The sequence below is a fragment of the Embiotoca jacksoni genome, unplaced genomic scaffold (genome assembly GCF_022577435.1).
Source record: "Embiotoca jacksoni isolate LCO1_2020_lvr unplaced genomic scaffold, fEmbJac1.0.p SCAF_11, whole genome shotgun sequence".
In the NCBI taxonomy this organism is placed as follows: domain Eukaryota; kingdom Metazoa; phylum Chordata; class Actinopteri; family Embiotocidae; genus Embiotoca; species Embiotoca jacksoni.
Genome location: NW_027185241.1, coordinates 9,631,788 through 9,657,107, shown reverse-complemented (window position 1 = coordinate 9,657,107; position 25,320 = coordinate 9,631,788). Strand labels below are relative to the sequence as shown.

General features: G+C 44.7%; 1 protein-coding gene across 2 annotated transcripts in view; it reads right to left on the bottom strand.

Annotated features, from left to right (window-relative positions):
- The window catches only part of kirrel3l (kirre like nephrin family adhesion molecule 3, like), a 36,076-nt gene extending 12,232 nt beyond the window's left edge, over positions 1–23,844 (bottom strand). For both annotated transcript variants that reach the window (XM_069143048.1, XM_069143049.1), the window contains exons 1-3: positions 23,204–23,844; positions 1,751–1,906; positions 960–1,109 (exon numbers count right to left, since the gene is read on the bottom strand). In XM_069143048.1, coding sequence (XP_068999149.1) covers positions 960–1,109; positions 1,751–1,906; positions 23,204–23,243 — 346 coding nt within the window. In that variant the 5' untranslated portion in view covers positions 23,244–23,844. The remainder of the gene's footprint in view (positions 1–959; positions 1,110–1,750; positions 1,907–23,203) is intronic.
- Between the last annotated feature and the right edge of the window lie 1,476 nt (positions 23,845–25,320).

The following is a 25,320-nucleotide window of genomic DNA, read 5'->3' as shown; positions in this document are numbered from 1 at the left end:
TGGGCAGATGAGCATGGGTGAGCTCTCTGAATCTATTCATTTAGCTGAAATGTTCCTACATACCGCTTGTGATCTCAATCTGTTTGCCTTCCCATGGTAACCTCATCTGTGCCGCCCGTCAACCTGCCTCAATGAACTCGGAATACACACCTTAATGGCAACAGATAGATTCAAGGACAGCAGGCTCTGTGGTGAAAGCTTCGTATTGTGCTGTGGCGTAAGCTGCAGCAACAAGTCTGTATAATTGTGTGTTCCCTCCTCTTTCTGAACAATACTGGCCTGAAGGGGAATTTATGGTCAATTGACAGAACTAATTAATAGAGTGATATTCCTTTGCATGCCACCAGATGCCAGCAGTGCTTTTCCAATTCCGATTCCCTCAAGACCTGGTGGTCCCCCTCGTCCCTCACCCCCACCCCACCTCTGAACGTCTGTGTGAAGAAGTAGATCACTCACATCACGTTAATGTAAAAAACGCCTTGCGGTTGACAAATGTTGTGGCTCACTGTAAAATGTGCTAACTGTGCAGACCCTGACTTTCAAGCGACTACGCAAGTCATTTGTGACTGCAGCAATCACATTATCCTAGACGTCCACAGTCTTGATTATCGCTACTGAGAGTAGACTCCAACCCCCCCAATTTCTTGCTTGGTTTGAATTATGCTTTCAAGACATGTTTTTCACCAGGAAACTAGATTTACAACCACGTTATCTATGCGTGGTGATAAGAAATGATTCTATGAATTGCAAATCACAAGGGTATTTTAATGTAGTTTGGTCCCCGAAGTGTTCAGAATATGATTATTTGGTGTGCTGTACATGTGTTATTAGTATATTTGTCTACAGGCTTTTGTGCTTTGTGATGAAGACACTCCCCTGGTTTTTCCCAAGCTCAGCCAGCCTGGAGGCCTTGGCAAGAGGGCTGGCTGCGAAGATCATGCGTGAGCTGTGTATCTTACCTAGTACAGTGAGCTTGGCATGGTGGGAGCGCAGTCCCGCCTGTGTAGCCTGACACTCATACACCGCGTCATCCGCCAACTCTGCTGAATCGATCAGCAAGCTGTGCTCGCCTGATAGCGGGTCGCCCATTAAGGAGTAGCGCGTCCAGCCTGCATGAAGCCAGCACAGAGAATAGAGTCAGAGACAAGCAAACCAAACAACAACAAACGCATAATGAAAGGACTACAAAATGAACAGACTTGTGCCCCGAACAAAGGCAAGAGAAACGTGGCAAGGCTCTTTAAGAGACAAATGAAAGCATGCAGCGCCTCACAGGGCCAAGCATTGAGCCATTGTGCTCGCAGAGCAGCGTCAGGCTAGAAATGCAACACGTGAGAAAGCTGCTGCATGAGGACACTGTCCTTTAAACACAGACACAATAAAGATGGGATGGCTAAGGTCAAGAGGAAGCCTCTCCACCTTCTCTCTCAGCTGCCACACATTTAAATGTCAGTGCGTGACAAAAGCCAATTGATTATCCACCTTCCTACAAGACTCTTAAAATGCTAAACAACAAATTGAAGTTTCGGTGTGTGCAGCAGTATCCGACCTGTCTGCAGTACATTGTTCTCTCACCATTCATTTGTGTAAAACCCCAACGGTTGACAGAGAGAGACTTGATTTCTAATGAGACCTGGCATTGATCGTGGCAAGACAGACAGAGACTGAGAGAGCAATAAACACAGAGACGGCAGTGGGGGAAAAAGAGAGACAGACAGACAGACAGAAAGAAGGTAAGAGGTCAGTGTACCTGGTAAGTCTCTCTCTCCACCCAGAGCCAGGCCATCTTTGGTCCACTGTACCATCCCTCGGTAACCCACAATGACACAAGGGAGAGTCACTGACTGACCAGATATGACCACCTGGTCCTTGGGCTGCTGGGAGAAGTAGGCTGCTTGGGTGGCTGCTATGGGGGGAGAGGAAAAGGGATAATGTGAATATTATATCTCTTATAAATCACATTTTCCATGATGATATATCGACAATTCACACACAAAATAGCTGTAAGATATACAGTTCAGAGGGTAATGGCATTATATTGCTGCGGTGCCAACAGAGATGTAGTTTAAGAAAACTGTAAGAGGTGTGAAAAAAGCAGGTGGGCTCACTCACTCTTACGTGTGAAAATAGGACCCCCCCCCCCCTCTCCTCCTCCCGCCTTAAATGTGGCTTGTAGGCGGTAGAGTCAGCTGCTCCTCATAACTTATTTAACTCTTTCCCAGCACCATATGCTCAGTGACATGAAGCAAGCAGACTTCTGGGGAGGAAAAAAAATCTGCCACATTTCATTGTGCTTTTTGTAAAAATGGATGTTAAACAATCAAAACTCCATTAAAGTTCCCGGGGGAGCCATCCGTTTGAGCCTGCTGAAAGTTGGAGGAGACACCTGCCGCCGTTTCGCTGCTGTGTTTAAGTACGGTGTGCGGGCTCTCCGGATTGGCTGGCTCGCCTTCACACGCATACAGAAACACAGCGTGAATACGGATTCACAGCTCCAACTGTTTGTGACACTATGCTAAAGATTGAGCATTACAAACCCTACTGGCAGGGGAACATGGCAACTCTCCAGAGGTAACTAATCTGTAGGGGAAGGTAGGAGGAGAGCGAGCTGCAGTTGGTTATCTAAGTGGGGTGTCTGTGTGAGTTGGTAAGAGGACTTTAAAAAAAAAAAAAAAAACTCTCACTCTCATTCTCCTTCTTCTCTCTTTCTTTGTTGCTCAGTGGAGAATGGAAGGGAAGAGGGACAGAGGAAGATAAAGAGGGCTCTATTCAGGCAATGCTAAGCCTACCCCCCCCCCCCCCCCCCCCTCTGAACTGCTTCTCTTGGTGGGAGCGCTTAAACAGACAGGGCTATCCCCCCCCCCCCCCCCCCCCCCCCCCCCGGCAAAGAAAGCCACCACTGAAAGGAGGGCAACATACGGCGGCCAGAGACGCGCTATTGTCCCCTTGTCCCTCTCTTTTAATAGGCCTCTTCATTTCCAATCAATCCTGCTAAATGCAAGTTTAATAGCTTTTCAATAGCAGCTTTTCCCCCCAGAGGGTTGCTGGGATTTTTCTCTCCCTCACCCCTTTTCTTTTTATCCGTCTCTTCCCCCTTTTTTCTCACTGTATTCGCTCTAGTCTCCCCCCCCCCCCCCTTTTTTTTTTTTTTTTTTTTTGAAAGAGGGGGGGCTTCCGAGGTTGTTGGCAGTGTTTGTTCGGTACTCAATTAACCACTTCATCTCGGGGTGCACCGTGGACTGAACCTTACCCCTCGCCTCCCTCACCCTTTGCACCCTCCCGTCTCCATCACCCAACAGCACAATTAAAGCCGCCAAACATTGAGCTCATCAGGAACGTGAGTTCTCCACAACTCAGACCCTTGAGGTTCTCAAGAACTGCCTTAAACCCCATTTTCACATGCACCCATTGTCTCTTCTTCTCCATCTGGGCCAGAAGAGGTGTTAATAGAGAGTTGAGGGGGGGGGGGGGGTCAGAGAACAATGCATGTTAGCTCACCAATACTGTCTGCCTGTATATCATTTTACCAAAGGGTTTTCAAAGGCGATTAAGCTGTGGGTGCAAACAGGTAGACTGTATGTGTGTCACGCTCCATGGATCAAAAGAGGCCAATTTGAGAGCGTCAATGAGAAGTGAAACGTCTTCGAGCTCAGGCTATTAGGCATTTAGTGAAGGCTGGCATTTTCCCATCATACCTTCAAAACTGCTGTTTTGACAGCGTGCCTGCCTGTCCCCAACATTCTGCCTTTATGAGCTATCGAGCGTTTTCATATTCCTCCCGTTGCAGAACGAGTTGGGGATTTTCCTCTTTGTACTTGCAACAGTACAAACATTGATTGGAATTAAGTATCTTGCCCAGAGTATCTAAATGTTTACAATGGGTGATAATTCACTGCTTTGCATGATTGTTTAGATGGATTACATGCATTGGATTGTTTCTCTTTACTTCACCCATGTACAATTTCTCATGCTCGCAAATGGACAATTAACACCACGCGCACATACACGTATACATATGCCATACAAATATAGAGTACAGAGCATGTGCTGTAGAGAATGTCTTCATGCCATACGAATGATTCATTGCTCTCCAGATCCCTTATTGAAAATGCTCAACAGAACATCTCGACTGGCTAATGACTCATGCCAGATTCCTTTAATTCCTCCTTGCTGAATTAGACAATTCTTTGACGGTGTATTAGCAGCTTAATTACATGAATACATTTCTGACAGCGAGAGAGAGAGAGAGAGAGAGAGAGAGAGAGAGAGAGAGAGAGAGAGAGAGAGAGAGAGAGAGGAACAGCAGCAGACAAAGAAATAGTGAAGGAAATGCAGTCAGAAGAAGTAGGGAACTGCAATGTCGCATACACACATACATGTACACAAACGCACAGCATAGTTTTCAGGGTTTTTCCACCAGGCCAAAAATGAATCGCATTCAAAAAGGAAGACTTCAATCCCCTTGAAATTCCAACATTTCTGCAGTGGATGTGTTTATTTACCAATTGTCTTGAATGCTATGCAGGTAAACATGTGCAGAGTAGATTAGTTGTACTACATGCGAGGTGCATAATGTTACATAAAATGGTGTTAAAATCTGGTTTTGAAGTTGTCATCACCAGAGATGCAACATTTACACTGTTTCTTACCTCGCTGAGTGTGTGTGTGTGTGTGTGTGTGTGTGTGTGTGTGTGTGTGTGTGTGTGTGTGTGTGTGTGTGTGTGTGTGTGTGTGTGTGTGTGTACAAGTGTGTGTGTGTACAAGTGTGTGTGCTTTTCTATTCCCCAGTAACAAGGTCAAAACACATTTGGCCTGATACATTTTAATCCGGATTTCTCAAAATGGAATATCATTTCACGCCGCAGGATGCACATGGGGCTAAGTTTATGTGTGTGCGCATTTCTGTCTGACTGTGTGAGCTCAGTGTGTGTGTGTGTGTGTGTGTGTGTGTGTGTGTGTGTGTGTGTGTGTGTGTGTGTGTTTGCCTGTCGGAAAATGTGCGATGCGGGTTTACGTCTGTGTGTATATGGGTGCATCTGACTATGTGAATGAGTGTGGAGGATGGGACAGTGTTAATAGGGAAAGCAACTTGTCAGGCACTGGAGGGCACATTTAGTGGTTACTTTGACACAGTGACTTTGCTGTTTCTGTCACATGGTCGGTCGGAGTTAAGTGCAAAACAGCCTCCCCAACTTGGACGCAACCTATTAAGGAGCTTTGCCTTGACCCGGGCACTGCCCTCACTCTCTCTCCTTCATCTGAACTGATAGGGATACAGCCACATCAGGAAGGATCAGGAAGAGATGGACAGATGTCAGCAATGATCCATCCACCACTGGACATCTGCCTTGATAGAATTAGATTGAAGCAACCATTCTATGTGTGTGTGTGTGTGTGTGTGTGTGTGTGTGTGTGTGTGTGTGTGTGTGTGTGTGTGTGTGTGTGTGTGTGTGTGTGTGTGTGTGTGTGTGTGTGTGTGTGTGTGTGTGTGTGTGTTCCCCGGCCATGATGTTAAAGAATGAGAAAGATAATGGCACTGCAGCTGACCTTTTTAGATACAATGTGGATCTAACACACAGTGTGTTTACTACCACCTCACCACAAACCTTCAAATAAAACATAAAGTACCTTAACTCTGTTCATTTTCTCATGTTTTACAATAACACTCGAACGCATATGGACCCTCTGCAATTTGCGTACCAGCCTCATGTGGGAGTGGACGATGCCATCATCTACCTGCTGCAATGAGCTGTCTCACCTGGACGGAACCGGTGGCTCTGTGAGAATCACTTTCTTTGATTTCTCCAGTGAATTTAACACCATCCAACCACTGCTGCTGAGTGAGAAGCTGCAGGTTGGTGGGGGGGTGGACGCGTCCACCGTCTCCTGGATCACTGACTACCTGACAGGCAGACCACAGTTTGTCCGACTGGGCAGTGTTTTGTCTGATACGGTGGTCAGTGGTATTGGAGCTCCTCAGGGAACTGTTCTGTCTCCCTTCCTGTTCAACTTGTACACCACTGACTTCCAGTCCAACTCAGAGTCCTGCCATCTGCAGAAGTTCTCTGATGACTCTGCAGTGGTAGGGTGTATGAGGGATGGACGGGAGGACGAGTTCAGGGCAGTAGTGGAGGACTTTGTGGAGTGGGCGGGAAGAAATCACCTGCTCCTGAACGTGGCCAAGACCAGAGAGATGGTGGTCGACTTCAGGAGGAAGACGACGGCTCCACAACCGCTGAGTGTTCTGGGAGAGGATGTGGACATAGTGGAGGAGTACAAGTACCTGGGTGTGTCCATTGACAACAGACTGAACTGGAAGACCAACATCAACGCTGTCTACAAGAAGTCTGTCTCCACCACCTACTGCAGGGACAGCGGAGCACTTTCTCCTACAGACTCATCCAGCTCTGCAAGGACCGATACAGGAGATCATTCCTGCCCGCTGAGAACAGACTGTTCAATAGCTCACCTCTGGTCAAATCCATCATGCATCAATAACACCGTTGCACTGTTGTTTGTTTGTTTAATTCGTTGCACTGTTGTTTAGTTTAATTTAATATTATTCTATTTTTATTTGTAGAAAATGTGCATTTTTAAATTTTTTTACTGCCTCTATTTTTTATTCAGTAATTTTGTATTGCTTTGCCCTGCATGTGTGTATGCTGCTCCATCCATCCATCCATCCATCCATCCATCTATCTATCTATCTATCTATCTATCTATCTATCTATCTATCTATCTATCTATCTATCTATCTATCTATCTATCTATCTATCTATCTATCTATCTATCTATCTATCTATCTATCTATCTATCTATCTATCTATGTTGTTGAGAGAAACTGTGTTTGCAGAGAGTCCCTAATTTAGTCCTGATTTTATTCCATGTCCTCATTCCCATCCAGAGCAAACGGTGCAACATCCAGTCCTGTGGGGTCTATAAATACAAGTGCTCTCAACTTGACTGGACAATTTGCTCTGTGCAGTAATAATTCAACATGTTAAAAAATAGCACCCAATATACTCGTATTTTTTGCCCCAGTGGCAAAGGCAGAATCCTGAGCCCAGTTGGGGTGAGTTTTTCACAATAAGAGCCAGAGAGGAGAAAATGAGGAGGAAAACAGACAAAAACTAAAAAAAAACCAGTACAAAACAAGGCAATTGGCAAAAAAGTGTCATGCTTGGAATAAACAACCCCTTTCCCCCAAATGCCATCCATTGTGCCTTGTCTAGATAAGGCTTCTAAATCGGGCTGGAAAATGGGAGCTCCATTTCTCTCTGTATGGAATTATTATCCCTTTGTTTTGAGTCAGCCTCTTTTGTCTTCCTTTTCCTGTGTGTGTGTGTGTGTGTGTGTGTGTGTGTGTGTGTGTGTGTGTGTGTGTGTGTGTGTGTGTGTGTGTGTGTGTGTGTGTGTGTACAAACAGTGCTGAGTAGTAGCTGAACCAAAGAGCATGTCCCAAAGGGGACACTGCACCCATCTCATGTTTGATCTGGCTACTAAGCTCATTACCGTGACTCCCACAGAACTTCTGAGTGCTTGAAGGAGGCTAACAACAGATACCACCCACCAGCTCATAGCAGTATATGGCACCCAACACATGCACTGCATGTGTGAGCACCTCTGTTTTTGTCTTTGACCTGGACCGTTGCAAGCAGCTCCAGCTTGTGTCTCTGCAGATGGTCTCGTCTCGCACACCTCATAATGCAGCCTGGGCCCTCTTCAATACTTTTCTCTCCCACGTTGCATTCCAGCTGCACTCCCACCCACCCACTCTCACTATCTTTCCTCCCATTCTGCATTTTTGTGCCCAAATTGCAGTCTAACAGCTTTTTAAGAGCTGTTTTGCTGGAGTTTAATCCTCCTAGCCTCCCCTTTCAGCCTTTATTCTATTGTGAAAATCTTGGCTCAGACCATGGCCCTTTTTAGAGAGTGGACCCGCTCATCCACCCAGCCCCGCCACCCCAACCCCCACCCCTCCTCCTGCTGCTCTGCTGATACCCCCACCCAGGGCATTCTCTTCCATTCCTGCATCCATCTACAATCCAGCCCCATCCTCTCATTCCTCTGCTTATCACTCATACGTCTACAGTCAGTGAGGCATGATCCCTTAAATCAATGCCCAGCAGCCCCCCCTGAGAGTTATAGAAGGTGTTACTAATTGTTGATTTGCTCTCTCTCTGTGGCATTTTTCTGCCATCACTCTGCTTTTCCAGACTCTGTGTCAACTTTCATTTCTTTCCAGACTCTCCCTTGCACTTTCTCTCCCATCTCTTCCTCTCTTCTATCCTGTATCCTCTGTCCCCTTTCTCTCGCTCCCTGTATCCCTGGTGTGAAAATCACAGGGGTTTGTGTCAGCTTGTCAACACAGCACTCAAGAAAGCAGAGTAGTGGGAACAACAGGGGAAAAAAAGCCACTGTACGTTAGAAAGATCAGAAAAAACTGAGGTAAGGTAAAAATGGAAAAAGTGGGCTCCTGTCAGCTTCCAATTGCGAAGGAGCGAGCCTGAGAGGGGATTGATGGAATGCTGTAATCAGTCCGTCTCCAAGGCTGTCACCACAAGGTTTTTCCCTGCTGGAATAGGGCGCTGCGCACATCAGGGCAGCAGTGAAGCTGATCGCTTGGATGAGCAGCGGCAGAGTTTCTCCCTGGGTAGCTGCTACAGCAGATGCAGTGGATAGTGTAATAGAGTGGTATGCATACAAGGAGAGGAAGGAGGAGGACTAAGAGTGCTGATGTGACACAGTCAGTGTCTGAGCGCATGTGACTGGTTCACACAGTCACTGTGCTGCAGTGGCCGACAATGTGCCATAGATACGCTCATTCTTACACTGTCTTCTCCCACTTGCTTCTCACACGCACACAGACGCACACTCAGTGTCGTAGGCCCATATATTTAGGGTTTCTAGTGGGCAGAAGCATCTCTCCGAGTATAATTCAGCTTTTACATAGTTGCCCCAATGTGAAGCCAAGAGCCAAAGAGCTGAGAGCTGACTCCGTGTAGACAGATAGCAAGTGACTGGCTGGCTGGCTGGCTGGCTGGCAGGAGGACAGGAAATAAAAAGCCATATAAAAAAAAAGGGAGAAAAGGGGAGGGAGTTGGTGGCGGTATGAAATTGTCTGTACACATCAGCTAGCAGTGTTGACAAGATGTTGATGGAGCTAGTCTTGTCATTTCGTTCCTGCTTACCTCCTGGTGTTTTCACTGCAAGACAGCTGCTGGCTGGATCTGTGTCACAGTTCCAGCCCTTTTCTGTCCCCCCTGCCTTTTCTCTCTACTTCTCTCTGTCTCCCCCCCCCCCCCCCCCCCCCCCCCCCCCCCCCCCCCCCCACACACACACACACCCTTTCATATGTGTTTGGATGGAAGGGCTTTCAGTATAATTTACTGTGCTTTTAAATCATTAACTCCTTGTGCTGTTTGCAAAAGCCCTGGTTTAGTGTATGAACAACAGCTGACATGGTGGATAAAAAAAAGCAATGGTATACAACATGAGGCAGCTCAGAGATGGGACAGAAATGAAAAAGAAAATGTACATTTTTCCATTCCCATTCCCATCAGCAGACATGGCAAGTAAACAAAACAAATATATTCATAAATGATAGATTAAAAAATCCATAAAACAATGAAGGGCTAATGTTAAAATTGCCTCCATCTCTTGCTTTTTCTAAAAGGTGGTGGAGATGAAAACAAAGGAATTCTCTCCCTCAATTCTGTACTGGGACTCTGGGCCTAATGCTCTGGGGTATCAATTAATTTAGTCAAGGGATTTACGGTCTACTCTTCCTAATTGAGCCCAGTGGAGACCCCCTTGGCTCTTCAAGATAGGAAGTAGTGCGTTTCATAATTAATACTTTTTTTCCCTTTATTATTATTATTTTTTAATGAGGGTGGTAATGTTGTAAATGTATGCATCTCATTAGAGTAAAAGGGCCATCTATGCTATTGTTCACTTCTGCAGTGTTTGCTGCTGGTGAGATAAATTAGAGAGACAACCTCATTCAGAAGCAGCGATGGCACATTGAAGTCAAAGCAGCGCTTTTGTGTGCGTTTGAATATAAAATACAGCTAGCTCAATGAGAGTCTCATTAGTGTTGCTTAATATGTGTGCTTTTTAAAGCTTAGAGGTTAATGCCCGACTTGCCTCCATTTCACTGGAGCTCTCTTTAATTTGATGCATAATTCTTTTTTGTCGGCAGCTGACAAGAGCCTCTTCAGAGAAAGCAGCTGAGCTGTGGTGTGAACTCTGCATCCAACAGGAACATAAAGGCACACAAACACTTCTAATTAAAACTGCTTCAAATGTTTCTCCTCGCTCTCCCTCTCATGCTCACTCCACATTACAGAACATATTTCTGAACTATCCTATCTTCCCATCTCTCTGTCCAGAGAACATAACTCCTGGCGATTAAACAAATTACCTCGCCTCCCAGGAGAGTCATGGATCCAGTGAAAACAATAAGTGTGTGATTCACAATGCTGCCACCTCACTGTTTGTACAAATAGCCTTCAAATTGCCACTTATTGATCAATGTCTGCAGTTAGTCTGTGACCAGAGTTCTTTTTCATGTAGAGGTGGATAAAACACAAGTTTTAAATTAACATCAAACTTTTGTTCTGTTCATCAGATTGGCCGTAACTTGAAAGATTCTTTTAAAATTACTGATGAGTAAGAGCTTCCAGAACACAAGAAAGGGAGGGAAAAACGTTACCTGCCGACCTCAATACATCCTGCTTTGTGCTGAGAAAAAGAAGGGAAGGGGAAAACCAATTTCCTGAAACTCAATTTCTTAAGCGTTGATTAGTAAAAGAGCATAATTAGAGTGAAATGTGAAGTCAGGGTTTTTTTTTCAGATTGCACCGCTTCCTCTAGAAAAATCAGGCCATGATTAATGAATGAATGATTAATGAGTAAAGTAATTAATCAATTAATTATTAAGCAAGCACTCTGAACAAGAAATGGGTAGGATGACAGCGAACTGTGGATATAAGAGATGTGTGAGGTTGTGTGTTTGAGAAAAAAGGGTTTAGGATAATCTGCCTGTTTTTTCTGTCAGTTTGTTTTGTCTTCTGCTTCTGAAGAGGAAGAGGAAGAAGGTGGATGGGAGGAGATGGAGGGCTCAGTCCTTGTCTTCCTGTGTCAGGACTTGTGTGAGAGCCCGGAGGGTATAAGTTACCTGTACAGTATATACCAGGGTCAGGTCTTTGAGTTATGCTTTAGTGAAGGCAGATACAGCAACGATGGCTACATTGGGCTGTAAATGGCTGTGTGACCCACAATCAACACCTATGAAAAGGCTGAGGGTAACACAAAGTTCCCTTCTCTAACCAGTCGTCTCTCCTCCGCTGTCTTTAACTAGGACACGACATCAATCTTTGATAATCTGCAATGTGGGTCTCTCCTGTGTGACCAGGCTGATGAGACATCACAGCAGGGATTGATGTATGAAATGCAGGCTCCAAATGTAACTGTGATATACTGGACCGTTTTAAGTCAAGTTTGACCTTTTTTTTTCTTCGATATTAATCGCTGTAGTGAAAGAATATATGTGTTCATCCCTCCCCCAGGAGCTCTGCACACTTTATACTTTGGCATGGGTTTCTTCCATACCTTTAGCTAAGAGGAGGTGGGATTTTTTTTCTTTTTCATGTCAGCCAAAAAGTCCCCAGAGGTGCAACACAACAGGATATGGGACACAAAATATTATTTTATAAGCGGATGGGTTTATTGTTTCTATTAAAATGCAGCATTACTCTATAAAGCTGCATTTTTCCATCTTCCCCTGACACCCGGAAACACAACCTCAAAGCAAGAACATGAGAGAAGGATCTTTCATCCCTGCATATTTTTCCTGCCGTTTACTGCTGGCCTTATTAAGAGAGTTGTGAGTGACGGAGGCAGACTGTGCCGGGAGAGTCTCAAGGGGCTTTGATGGAGGCAAGCGACAGAGCTATAGCGGGCTGAGGGCAAGATCATGCTTACATTTATCCACTCTAAAGTGCTTTATAAAGTTCTTTGTCTTCGTAGCCTTTTCCCTAACGCGCCTTTCATTTCTCTGTTCGTTCCAGTCAATTGTTTTTTTCTCTAACGGCCACCGGCTGGACGAGTGTTGCATTCTGGCCTAATCATACCATGGCATTACAGATTTCCTCAGAGTCAACTGTGTGTGAATAGGTCTTTGTCACACTGGGTGGGTTGGCTCATTGACTGTGAAACCCTGGACATATGGTGGCTGTGAGCTGGGATGTATCATAGCAGTGAATGCCATGGGTTGGGCTCTTGACCCTTGCATGGCCTTTAACACCTTCCCGGCTGCACCAGAGTCTGCGGCTTGATGAACTTAAACACTTCATTGTGCGCTTTGTTTTGGGGGGTGTTTTCTTCGGGGTTTAAGTCCAGATGAAAAATGTGCAGTTTGCAGTGGGGGCAGATGTGTGCTGTGACTGTTTTACCAAACACATTAGCACACGCCTTTTCTTGGGCTGCAGTGGCACACGCAGATCAACACACACTTTTGTATGTAATACCCGGTTAGCATGATGGAAGTAAAGTAACGCTGGAAGGTAACTGTACCAGTATCTTCGGTGGCCAGACTTTTACAGAGAAAGTCTGCTTTTGTCACAGTACAATAAGGCCGCTAAGTTTCAAAAACGTCTAGAGTGTCCACTACAGTGACACAGCCACCCAAATATGACAGCATTAGAAAGGGAAATTAGTTCAGCTGCTATCCACATGTCTGGCAATGCTATGAAGATAGGAAAAGCTACCGTTTAGCTTTTAAATATGCATTTTGCACCCTTTCCTCATACATTATATCATCTGTCTGAGACAGGACTGTCTTCGCAGGTCACATCTACTGAGAGGCCTCAGGTTTGGGGCTCTGATAAACAAGTGAAGTGTTACAGGCTCTTAAGCTCATCTGGTGAGATGATCGATCATTAGACAGAGTGTTGAGATAACTCCCTCAGCCTGGCTGCTGGCTACCACTGATCCCATATCACCCTCGCAGGATATGGTATGAATCACAGGAAGTTGAGATCAATCTATATAGATTGTGCCAAGTGATTACAAATGAAAAAAAAAATCCCATTTGGCTTAGCCACTCGAATGCCTCAATGTCGGCTATATTTGTGTGAATTTATGTGTATATGTGTGATGTGTGCGTTAAATAATAGCTTTTTAACTTTCTCCCTTTAACGATTTCTGATATTTGTTGAGCCCTCTCTACAATCTGTCCTACCTTCACTCATTTACTTTGCTTAGTCCAGCCTGCTCTTAAATCTCCCTTCTTGAGGGAGCCGTCTTTTAAATCTTAATTAAAACAGACCCCCCCCTGCCCTCCCCACCACCACCCTCCACCCCCCTCCACCCCCCTCCCAGGGGCTGGCTGAAAGCAGCTTAGAACAATCAAGAGAACGGATTAGAAGTGAGAAGAAAAGAAGAGAAGAGGAGATGCAAGAGGAAGGGAGGGAGGGGGGAACAACAACGAGAACGGAACGGCAGAGAACAATATTGAGAATGACCCCCTGATCTTCTCTCCTTCCCTCTTTGCTCCTTCTCTCCCTCGCTTTCAGAGCTCTGGAGTCTTGGCCTGACCTATTGACATTCAGCTTCTCGGCAGATTAAGCAGCGAATGGAGCTTCTGGAAAGGGTAAACACACTGGAGGAACAATGACCAACAGGCGGCAACCTTATTGGATTCTAATTAACTGCCAGGAGAGATGGCTGGGGGCATGTTAAGTGCTGTGGGACACAAGTTAGAGCCCCAGACCTCAAGTAACACAACTCACATCACCTAACCTCCCCTCCCTCTTGGTAGATTGTCTCTGTCTTCCCTTTATCTCCCTCTGCATCTCTCCATCCTTTATTCTTCTTCTCTCTTTGGAATCTATTTTCCCACTGTTTCACGCATGGCCCATGAGAATGGCAAACAGAGGCTTTTAAAAGCACTCCTTAGAGAGCTATTTGCCATCCTTCTTTCCTAGGCTGCCTCTCCCTCTTTTCTTTTTTTTAACAAGGTGGAACGAGGCTCATCCCCTAGAGGTAACTGTTTGAGCGATAAGGTTAAAACAGGCTGAAAAATTGGGAGAGATTATTTGATATTAAACAGATTGAATTATCTGTAGTGAAGAAGAGGGATGAAGGAGAGCCAAATCATTTTTCTGCATCGCCCTCGGGAGGAGCACTGCCGAAGGGAGTGAGGGCGCTAAATGGGAAGGAGTGAATCGCTGACGTTCAGTGGTCACAAGTTTGAAAATACAACCACTTCTTTTCTCTTTTTTTTTTTTTGTACTTCTATCCCAGTGATCCGGCATGCTATTTTGAATGTGAGTCCAAGCAGGTCTCTCTATACGTGTGAACTCTCTCGCTGGTGCAAAGAGTCCTCAGTCTTTGAGCGGTCCCCTGATTAGGCCAACTCACAATGATGCAGTGGTTTCCGGGGTCCCCTGTATGAAACCACAAGTACTAATTAGACCGGTCTCATTAATGTGTTAGTGTGAGAGAGGGCCCAGGCCATCGTGGGTTGAGGCTGACACAGAGGGGAGAAAAAGCAATGCCCCATTGGAGACAGGCCATCGTCACCTCGGCAAGCATGTAAAGCAATTCATTAATTGGTGTGAAAACACACACGCACACACTTAAAGCCATATGTGCTCAAAAGCACACACTCTCACACCTCAGTGCGAATAAACATCCTAATGTTATGGGTATTCCACGAACCCATTGCTTGTTAACACATTACCTGGGATCAAAGAGGCAAAAGCTGGAGGGAGAAGACGAGAAGAGTCATTATTTGTTGAGGAAAATTGCACCCAGTGTTGTTTGTCCTTTGGCAAACCGGGCAGAATAGAGGTTTCCTCCGTTTCATAAAACGGAAGGATCTCTTTCCTTCGTCACCATCATGTGAGAGTCTTTGAAATCCTCAGAGTACTTTTTTTTTTTTTTTTTTTTTTTTTTTTTAATCAAAGCTGTAAGGAAATGAATCAGAGCTTCAGTTGTGATCCGAGCCTAGAGGTATAAGAGGGATCCACATGACCACTGTCCATTTCCACACCATTACAGCAACAGTCATGGCTGTAATACGTTGAATTGAGCCATTGATTTCTCTCACCCACAAAACTAGTCTGTGCCAGTTCTGAGATACACCGAGTCCTTTTTTAACAAAACATCACATGCGCCGAGTCAGCTCACACAAAATTTTAACCTAAGCCATAAAAGAACACACACTCATTCGTGCGCACAAATACACAACCAATACAATATGTCCCAGCTTGCGTTCCTGGAGAGTTAAACAAAGGACTGAGTTTAAATTGACTTTTAAAGAATTCCCCAGAACAATCAGGGGGTTGACTTGAGCTACTATAGTGTGTCACAGGACTGTTTAGAGAAAGAAGGGTATTTAGGCCGAGGTCTATACTGCAGAGAATGGCTAATCTGAAATGTGACGACTCAAGAGCTTCTCTTGACCAGCTTCAATAGGCCTCCAATCAGGCCTAACTGCCCTTCAATCTTTGGTCAGATGTTTTAACTGGCCTGTGATTGAGTGGATTCATTAAGGGCCAATTTATCTCTCCCTCTTCCACAGTCCTAAAGACTGATGACATGCCCAGTACACCCATGCACCGCCTACGCATGAACCTGAACCGATGCACAACTGTATTGGCACATGAAGAGCATCCAATATAACAACAGTGACTGGCTATGAACACAGTCCAGTTAGTTGAAAAGATCCTTTTTTTCTCCCCTTAAACTGTGTTTGTTTCTCTGTTTATAACAGGCAACCTACATGTGCTCATCGTGTAGCTTTACCACCTTAAAAATTCTGTCTAGAAAATTGTCCCGGGCCGTGTTGCCAGTGACGGCTTTGGCATGTGGCTGTGTTGAAGTGTAATCCCACCGGAACAAAGTAGTAGGCCAGGTGAACCCGTGGCCTCATGAAGACAGAGACCCTCCCAAACAAGCCACAACAAACAGCTTTCAGTAGCCACTCTCTGCCTTTGATCTGAATGAGCTGAGATGAGATCTGTCTCCTCTTTCCTCTCTTTTTCTTTTGCCCTTTTCTCGTTTTCTTTACATCTCCTTATATGTCCCTTTCCCCTCCTGCTGAGCAGGTGTTTTAAATGAGGTGACTATTCTGGCAGCACTGGGCCGCACCTCAAAGTGCAGCCTGTAAAAGGGGCTTTTTTTTCTCCCTCCCTCTTATCTCCTTTCCATCACCCCATCTCCTTTACGCTACCTTTTCCTTTCCCTTTATCCTTCTCTGTCCCCTTTACTCCTTTTAACATGTTCCCTCGCACTCTTGAATGTAAAATAGAGAGGGCCATGCCTCTCATCTATTTGAATTCATTTACACCTCCTTGTCTATCTCCCTCTGCGCATCTCTCTCTCAGCCTATTGTCTATTTAGCTATACATCTAATTATGCTGTCTCATTTATGTAATTAGTGCAAAAATAAATGGCTGCCGTAGCTTTGTGTCTCCCCTTCAACCCTCCCGTTGCAGGCTCCGAGAAAACAAATTATGGAGAACAATAGGTACAAATGGCTTCTGCACCAAACCACATGATGGATGCAGCCTGGGTTCCCTGCATCTCATCCCTTCCTTTCCCCCTTCCTCACTCACTCTCTTTACTCTCCCTCCCTTCTCCATTATCTCCAGCTCTATACAGTATGTCTCTGTTTGGAAACAGGGGAGGACTTGAGCACTCTCGCCCAACTACCCTATCATTGTATGGCTGTATCATCTGTCTTGCCTTCTTGGCAATGACACTATATTCACACTGACATCATATTAAGCAGGGTCCTTTTTCTACCCCTTTCTTTTTTCTTTCTCTCACTGCTATACTGTCTCTCTCTTCCCCTGCTGTTGTCTCCAGTGGTACTCTCTCCTCCTCTACCCCCCAGAGCATTCTATACATCATGACTGCAAAGCAAACGCCTGGGACTTTCTAAAGCAAACAGCAAGCATCCTGTGCCATAGCCCCATCTGTGGATAGTCTGAGCAGGGAACAATCAGTCCCTCTCCTCCTCTGCCTCGTTCTCTTTCCACCCCCCTGGGATCTGCACGGCACTAGGATGCCTCAGTCAGACGGGTGCAATGTGCTGGAACAATGGTTGGGCTGCTTCCTCCAGGAGGGGTGTTAGGTTTACCTCAGCCAGTTTGGGAAGCACTTAGCCATGTGTTCTTGCCCCCCTAGCTGCAGCTTCACAGGAATGTGGCAGAAGCAAAAAAGCTTTCCTTGTCCTCTCCCCACAACCCTCCGCTCGCACACTGACACATGCACACACAATCACTTTCTGCGTGTCCAAGTGTACACTAGAGATCTAATGTTTAGCCTGAGGTGTTTGAATATCAACTTTCTATTAATCCCCCTCAGACTTGCAGTCAGTTACACCTTTGTTGTTTTTTCACCTCTGCCGTGCTGGAAGAAAAACAGCAGGTTTGCTTTACACCAATACAAGCATATCCATTACCTGAAATTCTAGGCTTCTGGCAGTAAATCCCTTTGACCCCTCTGCCTTCCTTTTCTTTCTCCCTCTCCCTCCCCCTCTTCTCATGCTGAGCCTATTGTTGTCTTTACATCAGCTTTCTTTGCCCAACAGGCAGCAGGAGAGAGAGAGAGAGAGAGAGAGAGAGAGAGAGAGAGAGAGAGAGAGAGAGAGAGAGAGAGAGACACACCTTACCCTCCTACCAGTTCAACCGCCACCCACACACTTCACTGTTACTCACGTCTCCACACAGCTCAATAACATTAACATGTTTTGCCATTGAGGGAGCTGCAGTTAAAAGCTCGATCAATATGCTTTGACTGACATCCCTCACTTGATAGCAAATTGGCTGCCTTCTCTCACAGACCTCCCAGGGCGAGTTTCTCAGCCCTGTCCAAAATTCCCTGCAGAACAAAAAATGTAAATAAAAGACAAGGTTACACTCTCTGCAACCCCATGCAAAGTCTCCTGCAACAACAAAAACAACAGAGCAGCCTTTCATTGTTCAGAGGCAGAAGAGACCGAGCTACAGCCAACCCACTATTTTGGTTAATAGTTGAGTCACTAACACAATATTAGCCCTGGCGTTCCAGGCAGTTTGAACTGACAGGAAGAAGAGATGAAAAGAAGAATAAGGAGGGGGCCCGGACTTCAAGGAACAAGTATTTGGAATATTTAGTCCCACAAGGGTAGGCACTGTTTCCATCACTAATAAAGTGAACAGCAGGCAGGCAATCTCCTGTTTCCTTGAATGTGTTTTTCACCCCTAGCTGGTAAAGGAGATGACATGTCCTGAGAGCTGGAGCATCATTAATTAGACAGTTGGACTTTGACTAATCGCTTCAGAAAGAGCACACAGCCCTGAAGATGCCAAACACTCATCTCAGCTTATCATCCACTGCCCCAGTGAGTGCCCTTGACCTCTGTGCGTGTGTGTTAAGGGTGTTGCCTTTGTGAACTTCTTGTGAGTCATTTCTGGCTGATGTGCACATGCCATAAGCCTCAGTGCACGCTGCTGAATATCTCAGATGTCCTATTTATTAAGTGCCACTGACAATCAAATTTCAGACAAAGAGAGTAAAAAGTAAAATAAATCAGCATCTAGTGCTAAATAAATGTCATCTCATGGTATTGCTAACTGAACTTTACTTTCTGCTGAGACCCTTCTCAGCTGCCAGAATCCTTCTCCAATAGAGCTATCTTTAATACAAGGTTAAGAACACGGCTAGTGAAGATAACACAGGAACAGATATTGCTGCAACGCAGAAGATAAATTTCAATTTGCCGTTGGTTTCTGTGCCTCGGCAGGAGATATGAAATTCTTGTCTTGCAGGGCAGGAATTGATTGGAAAATAGAAATGAATGTGTGGTCTAGTATGTCTGTGATTTTTCTGTTGTATGTTGCTTTCTGAGCTTAGGGTCTTTTGAAATGGTGATACATCTCTCTAGAAGGAAGTGACACTTGCATCTTAGCAGGAGATAAATGCAATACAAGTCTTTCTGAAAATAGCTGCTAATGTATGAATGTGACTGTTTCCCTTGGGGGGGGGTTAATGACATGCACAGAATTAATCCCGCTTTCCCCCTTTTTCTCTATTCTTTCCATGACTGTGTTTGTACAGAAGAATAACAGAGTAAACAAATTTGTGCCGTCCCCACCAGTCTGTATGTTGATGATACAGCCTGAAGAGCCATAGCTAGGGAAGAAGACTCTAGGCAATGGCATGAAGCTGACACGGCCCTCCATTGTCCTATTCCCTGTCATTTCCTCCCCGGATGCTCCAACTGCCCCAGAGGAAGAAAAGGTGAGGATGTGCAGAGACAGACACAAGGAGAGAGTGAAGACAAAAAGACGATGGGCGTGCAGGGGTAAAAATAATACTGGAAGAGGCCAAGTGCCATCAACAGTTTGCTACTTGGCTACTTCGCCTTCCTGTGTTGAGCCATACCAGCGTGCACATCCAGTTAAGTTGCTAACAGCTGATAACAAAGCCTCAGGACACACTGCCAAGTTCTTTATCTGTGTTTACCCGCATGGCAAAGCTGATTAGAGACAAGCAACATTATGAAGCCCCATTGTTTCCTTTCTCCTTCCAATTTCTTCTTCCGTAAATGTTGCAAGCGCGTGTGCAGGAAGAGGGAATAGGAGGATATGAAGAAGAGCAGAGACACTGGCATGTGTGCATGGCAGGTCTTTAGGATAAGAAGAAACAACAGGCCGTTATTTCAGATCTCGCTCATTCATTAGTTAGTGCGTGTGTGCCTGCATGCACAACAAAACAGTTTGTGAAAGTGAAAATCTCAACCAATCGGCTGTTGAACTTTTTAAAGTTCTTTGAGTTAAATACTCAACTAAACTAAACTAAAACTAAAATAAATACAACATATATCTATACTTCAAACAAATCTCATTACATTAGATGTGTTGCCACAAGTGATTCCATAACATTCAGATACATTGTTCAGTACAAGACTCCAGCAGCAGAACCATTACACAGAGCTCACAAAGACAGGAAATCAAAGTAGAGCAGAAATTATCTATAGCTTTGCCATGACTATGTCTCCTAAATAATGCAAGACACTTCTGTTCCAGACTCAGCTGCGTTCGGATTCTGCTGCGTCTGCACTATTGTGCACCTCATATCTCACACTCTTCATCGGCTGGCTGGGGTTCTTGCCTCCGAACTTCCTACCACTTACCTACTTTATCGCCAGCCATTTTATCGTGGAGGAATAGAGATGGAATAAATGTGACGGGGCGGGTGTTGGGGGGTGGGGGGGCTGCATGATTGTGTGAGTTTTTTGGACAGTGAGAGACAAGAGTAAGAAGATAAAGAAAAGCTTAACAATGCTCAGCAGTCTTCTTTCCGTGTTTACCCGCTGCTTGTCCGCTTAATCATCAAGACCTGGGTGACACATACAAGTCTTATCGCTGCTACAAGATTCCCCTCCCTCAATACCTCAACCTCTTAAACTTTGCTTTGCTCTGCCCGTCCTAACTCCCTCCACAAAAATTCAAAGAGCAGCAGAATGGCAGTTTATAAAATATGCACAGTTCCCTAAAACAAACCTCTTGGGCCGCCTTGCCTCTGCGTCCACAAGCATACTGTAGTTGTGCTCCATGTGGAAAAGACAAGTCTTTGGTAATGGGGAAAGGAAAGTGGACGGGGTGGGAGGAGAGGGCTCGGCTTTGGTTTATCACTTCTTCAGCTTGGTTTCAGCTCTATGTTTTAGTCTGTGTGTGCCTGTATGAGGTACGTATAGCGAGCAGGCTTTCAACCTTTGGTGAAAGTCTGTCATCTGCCTCCGGCCCATTAAGCAGATACGCTCTCATGTCCTCGTGTTCCACAGTCACACATTCTGCGACCAGGCAAAAGAGTTGAGAAGAAGCAAGGTGGAAAATTTCCACAGCGTTTCACTATAGTGAGACGCGAGTGGCGACACGACTTAAGAGGAAGGGAGAGAAACTTGTAATCTCAGCGCACAGCCTTTGAACTTGGCCCGATGAGACGCAAGCGACCCAAAGCGAAAGGTTCCAAAGAAGAGCTCACTGAAGATTACTCAGAATACTGATGCAGTGTGGAATCCAATTCCTCTGGGAGCCCAGGGGACTATCCGAGAAAGTAAATTATCTGTGTTGTACAAGGCGGCATACATACAAATGTATGCAATATGCCATACATAAATTTCAAAGTGAAGCCATGTGTTGTGGCCAAATTTTGATACTACAAATACATTTCTGAGTGCAACTAATTTTGTGAATTGTGAATCTATACGAGACTGACACAGTAAATGAGGTCTAAGGTCTCATAGGTTCTAATTAGGGCAGCTGTTACCATTTCATTATTTGTGCGTGAGTGTGAGAGAGAGAAGTTGTGTGTGTGTTGGGGTTGGGGTCGGGGGAGAAATATGCCACTGTTTGGCCACCGCTCCTTCTCATCCAGCTGTTGCTAGTCAGTCAGGCAGCGGAGGTTCACTGGTGTCATATCCCTCCCCCGAGCTCTGAATAATGACAAAACCATGCAGAACCAAGGCTGAAGGTAAAGATGTACAAACAACAAATACCTATTTAGCATGCTTTGTCATTTGCTGAAAGCTGGTGAAACTCAGTCAAGAAAGTACAAACACTGTATCGGGCTGAAGCAAAGATATAAAAAGCCCAGAGGATTTAGATTTAATTATTCTATCTTTTGTCCCTCCCAGAGAAGATCTGTGTCAGTGTGAAGCTGTTGTATTCTCTTATATTTAAATTTAATCATTTTTTCTCAAAGTGTTAATACTATGCACGAGTCTATCGACTCTGAAAAACGCTGATAAGTCAACAGTTGCTGTGTTAATTGCTGAAAGCTTCTTTTCTTTTGCAACAGCAGTAGCACACAATTATTCATATAAATTGTACCATCTGCTCAAAAAGCCGCCTTGTTCATAATGATTATATCTATACTGAAAAACATATGTTTTCTCTATCAGTCTATGCTAAAAGCTGCAAAGGATTACTTTAATAATAAGTTTGAAACATCATACGCTAAAAAAAACATACCTATCTAAGCCGGACATGCATCAAAACACTAAGTATTTGTTTTCTAAAGTGCTTTTAATGTGTGCTTTTTTTCCTTATAGGATACCACTCAGTCTAATTTTCATTGATAATGATTAGGTTGAAGCATGGTGAATGTATTTTGTTAAAAGGATTCATAAAAAAAACAACTGGGCAACTCAAATCTGCAAACAAAAAGCAGCAGGGGGTGGTGGTACTGATGGTGTGTAGAAGAGGGGGGGGGGGCAGACAGGTGCTTTATGTCTCTGCCTGTCTCAAGAAAAACAAATGCTCCTTCTCGCAATTTGTCTGTCTCACTCATTCTCTCTATCCCTTACTTACTCGCTGCCCCCACCCCCACTATGTCTGTCGTGCTCCACCACCAAAAAGCGTGTACCCGGGAGACTGCGTCCGCGTCCCCCCCACATAGACCATGCACCTTTTTGTCCGTTTACGCACGATGTGATAATAACTTCAGACTTAACCATACCAGCCCTGAAGAAACCCCCTATTGCTTTTAGTTTCTGCTTAATGGAAATGCGCGTGGGGACCGGTGACTAACTTCTGGGGAAAAGATGCGGACCTCTGCGCGGAGATGTTCTCAGTGCTCTCACTCTAGTTATATTGTTCTCACCTGCTTAAATGTCCATCCTCAGCGTTGAACCCTCACACGAGGAAATGTATTGTGAGTGGGCACACACGCGCGCGTGTGGAGACCGCAACGCGAACCCCCAGTTTTTGAATTCATATAAGTTTTATATATATATATATATATATATATATATACATACATATAAGTAAACTTTCTGTTCGTGCACCCCGAAACAGTACCCTTGTGCCAAGCCACTAAAAACAGAAAGCTCGCCATCCTCAGACATCCGGTATTTGAACAAGAACAGAAACAATCACAGCAAACCCGAATTACGCAGTGACATTATTCATTCAGGATTGCTTGCACACAGTGAAGCCTCCTGATGTAATCACTCTTTCAAAACTAATTAAACATTCACTAGCAATTAACAGCAGTGAAATGTAGCATTGCAGCAGATCAGTTGCCCCACTATGAACCAGCGCACTGAATGGCTTGACGCAGCGCGCCAGAACGGAGCGCGGTCCATCCTCTCCACCGGTAAACACCTGCATGCTAAATAGTAACAAACAAAGGTATGTCTTACCTGTAACCATAAGGCAAAAGATGAGGTATAACGAATACATTTTAGTTGCTCTGGCCGCTGATTGCGTTGCGTAGAAAGATTCTTGCTCCGTCTATGCGACTGAGCTGGTTATGGTCCACCGCGGCACCAGGATCAGGATCACCGGACAGACGAGCGCACTGAGATTCGTCTATAATAGCATCCAGTGTAAAGAAATGGTCCAGACAGTTTGTAAAGTCTTAGTTAACAATACATCTCCATTGTTGGTAACTTTCCCCTCTGCATCAGCTTCTTTTCCACTGTCCGTTCCCTGCCACTCTGGCAGAGCTTTTGCCTCTCACTGTACTCTCTAGCAGCCCATTAGTAAATCGGGCGTTTCAGTCAGTAGGTTGGTCCACAGTCCACTTTTTAACCCGCTTGAGCATGCTGCGCTCGAAAGCAATCTCTCCTCCTCGACAGTGCGCAGTGATAACCCCGGTGAAGTTGCCTCTCCGCTGAAGTCTCACTCTGTTCCCTCTGTAACACACTCACTCCCTCTCCTCTCACACACACGCTTCCCCGGTCGCTCTCCACGGTTTACTTCTCACTCCCTCTTGCCAAATGGAAATGCGTATTGACAATCATCTGGTGGTAAGGTTCACCAAATCTGTCAGGAGCTGAGTCGGTGGAGCCCCTTTGCCTCAAATGCTTGCAAGGGGGCCCAGTGGCCCCCGCCCCCAGGGGGCTGCGATTGGCTGAGCGCGCGTCACGAGGAGGGTATTGAAAAACACTTATTCTCAGTTAGTTGACTGCCCTAACATTTTGTGGGGACAGAGATTTGAATTATATCATCTATCTAGAGAACAGAATAATGGACAGGTAATGATGTTCATGTTTTGTGGAAAAATGTAGATTGCTGTTTTTTATGGTACTGCAAATCGACTGTAATATCCTACAGAAATATTATAGTGTAGTCATACCATTCATGGTAACTACCTCAAGATATACATTGATTTTAAAATTCTCTAATTGTTAACCCGAGTACATCTTAATTTTATACAGGTATTGCAGCTTCTTGATTTTATTCAGAATCCATGCAAAGACTTATGAGGTGAAGTAATGTTCAACAAGCGACTCACTAAATTTCATAATGAGGTTTAAGAAAAATGGTTAGAATTACTGACATTGATTTTGTTTTAACTAGAGACAAACTCTTCCTTCCTCTCAGTAAAGGTACAGAGCATTTCTCCTCTTCTGTCAATCGGGTTATTTTTAATGTCCAAATCAATCAACGTTTTCCACCACCCAACAGGTTTAAAAATGAATTAAGGTGAGCATTAGTGCAAGATGAACTGCAGATGTTTTGCCAGATTGTGTAATGATCCCTTAACTCTAAAAGCTTACGCTTGTAAAATAATAAATAATCAATGGTCAAAAAAGTAAAACTGTCAGCGTCACTACTTTTGTTGATGAACTTGTTGTCTTTGGTTTAATCAGTTTATGGTATTTACTTTATTAATCCCCGAGGGGACATTTTTTAACCCAGACTTCTAAAGCTATTTGACCCAACTCTGCTTTATTATTTCAGTCAGGCATTATGAGTTTGTAGTTGTGAATGCAGTTTACATTCCTATACGTTTTTTCAGTTAATTAGTCTTCACTGTCATACAGTGAGCACTAAAATGAATAGAAGAAAACGGAATCATTATCATATTCAACAAAAGCTAAGGCTGTTATGAAGAGATGAAAACACTGCAGTCTATCACATGCCTGTGGCTGTTTGTAGGCTTGTTCTTTGATGTCGTTCATTAGTTATTCATGGGTCTATTGATTAACCAAAATAATGTGCCTTGCAGTCATCTGGTTAATCAGTCTTTCACTTGTATATTGTACCAAACAAGGACTTAATTTCATTTTCACACATCCCCCACTTCACACACACACACACACACACACACACACACACACACACACACACACACACACACACACACACACACACACACACACACGCAAACACGTGCCCTGTTAACTCATCCAGGTGGTTAGAGCTGCATAAGACTGAAAAATTCATCAAAGTGTGTAGATGTGGACACTGAGGACTTCAGCATGTGTGGATAACAGAAAAACATCATCCGCTGAAATAAGAGTTTCTCTTT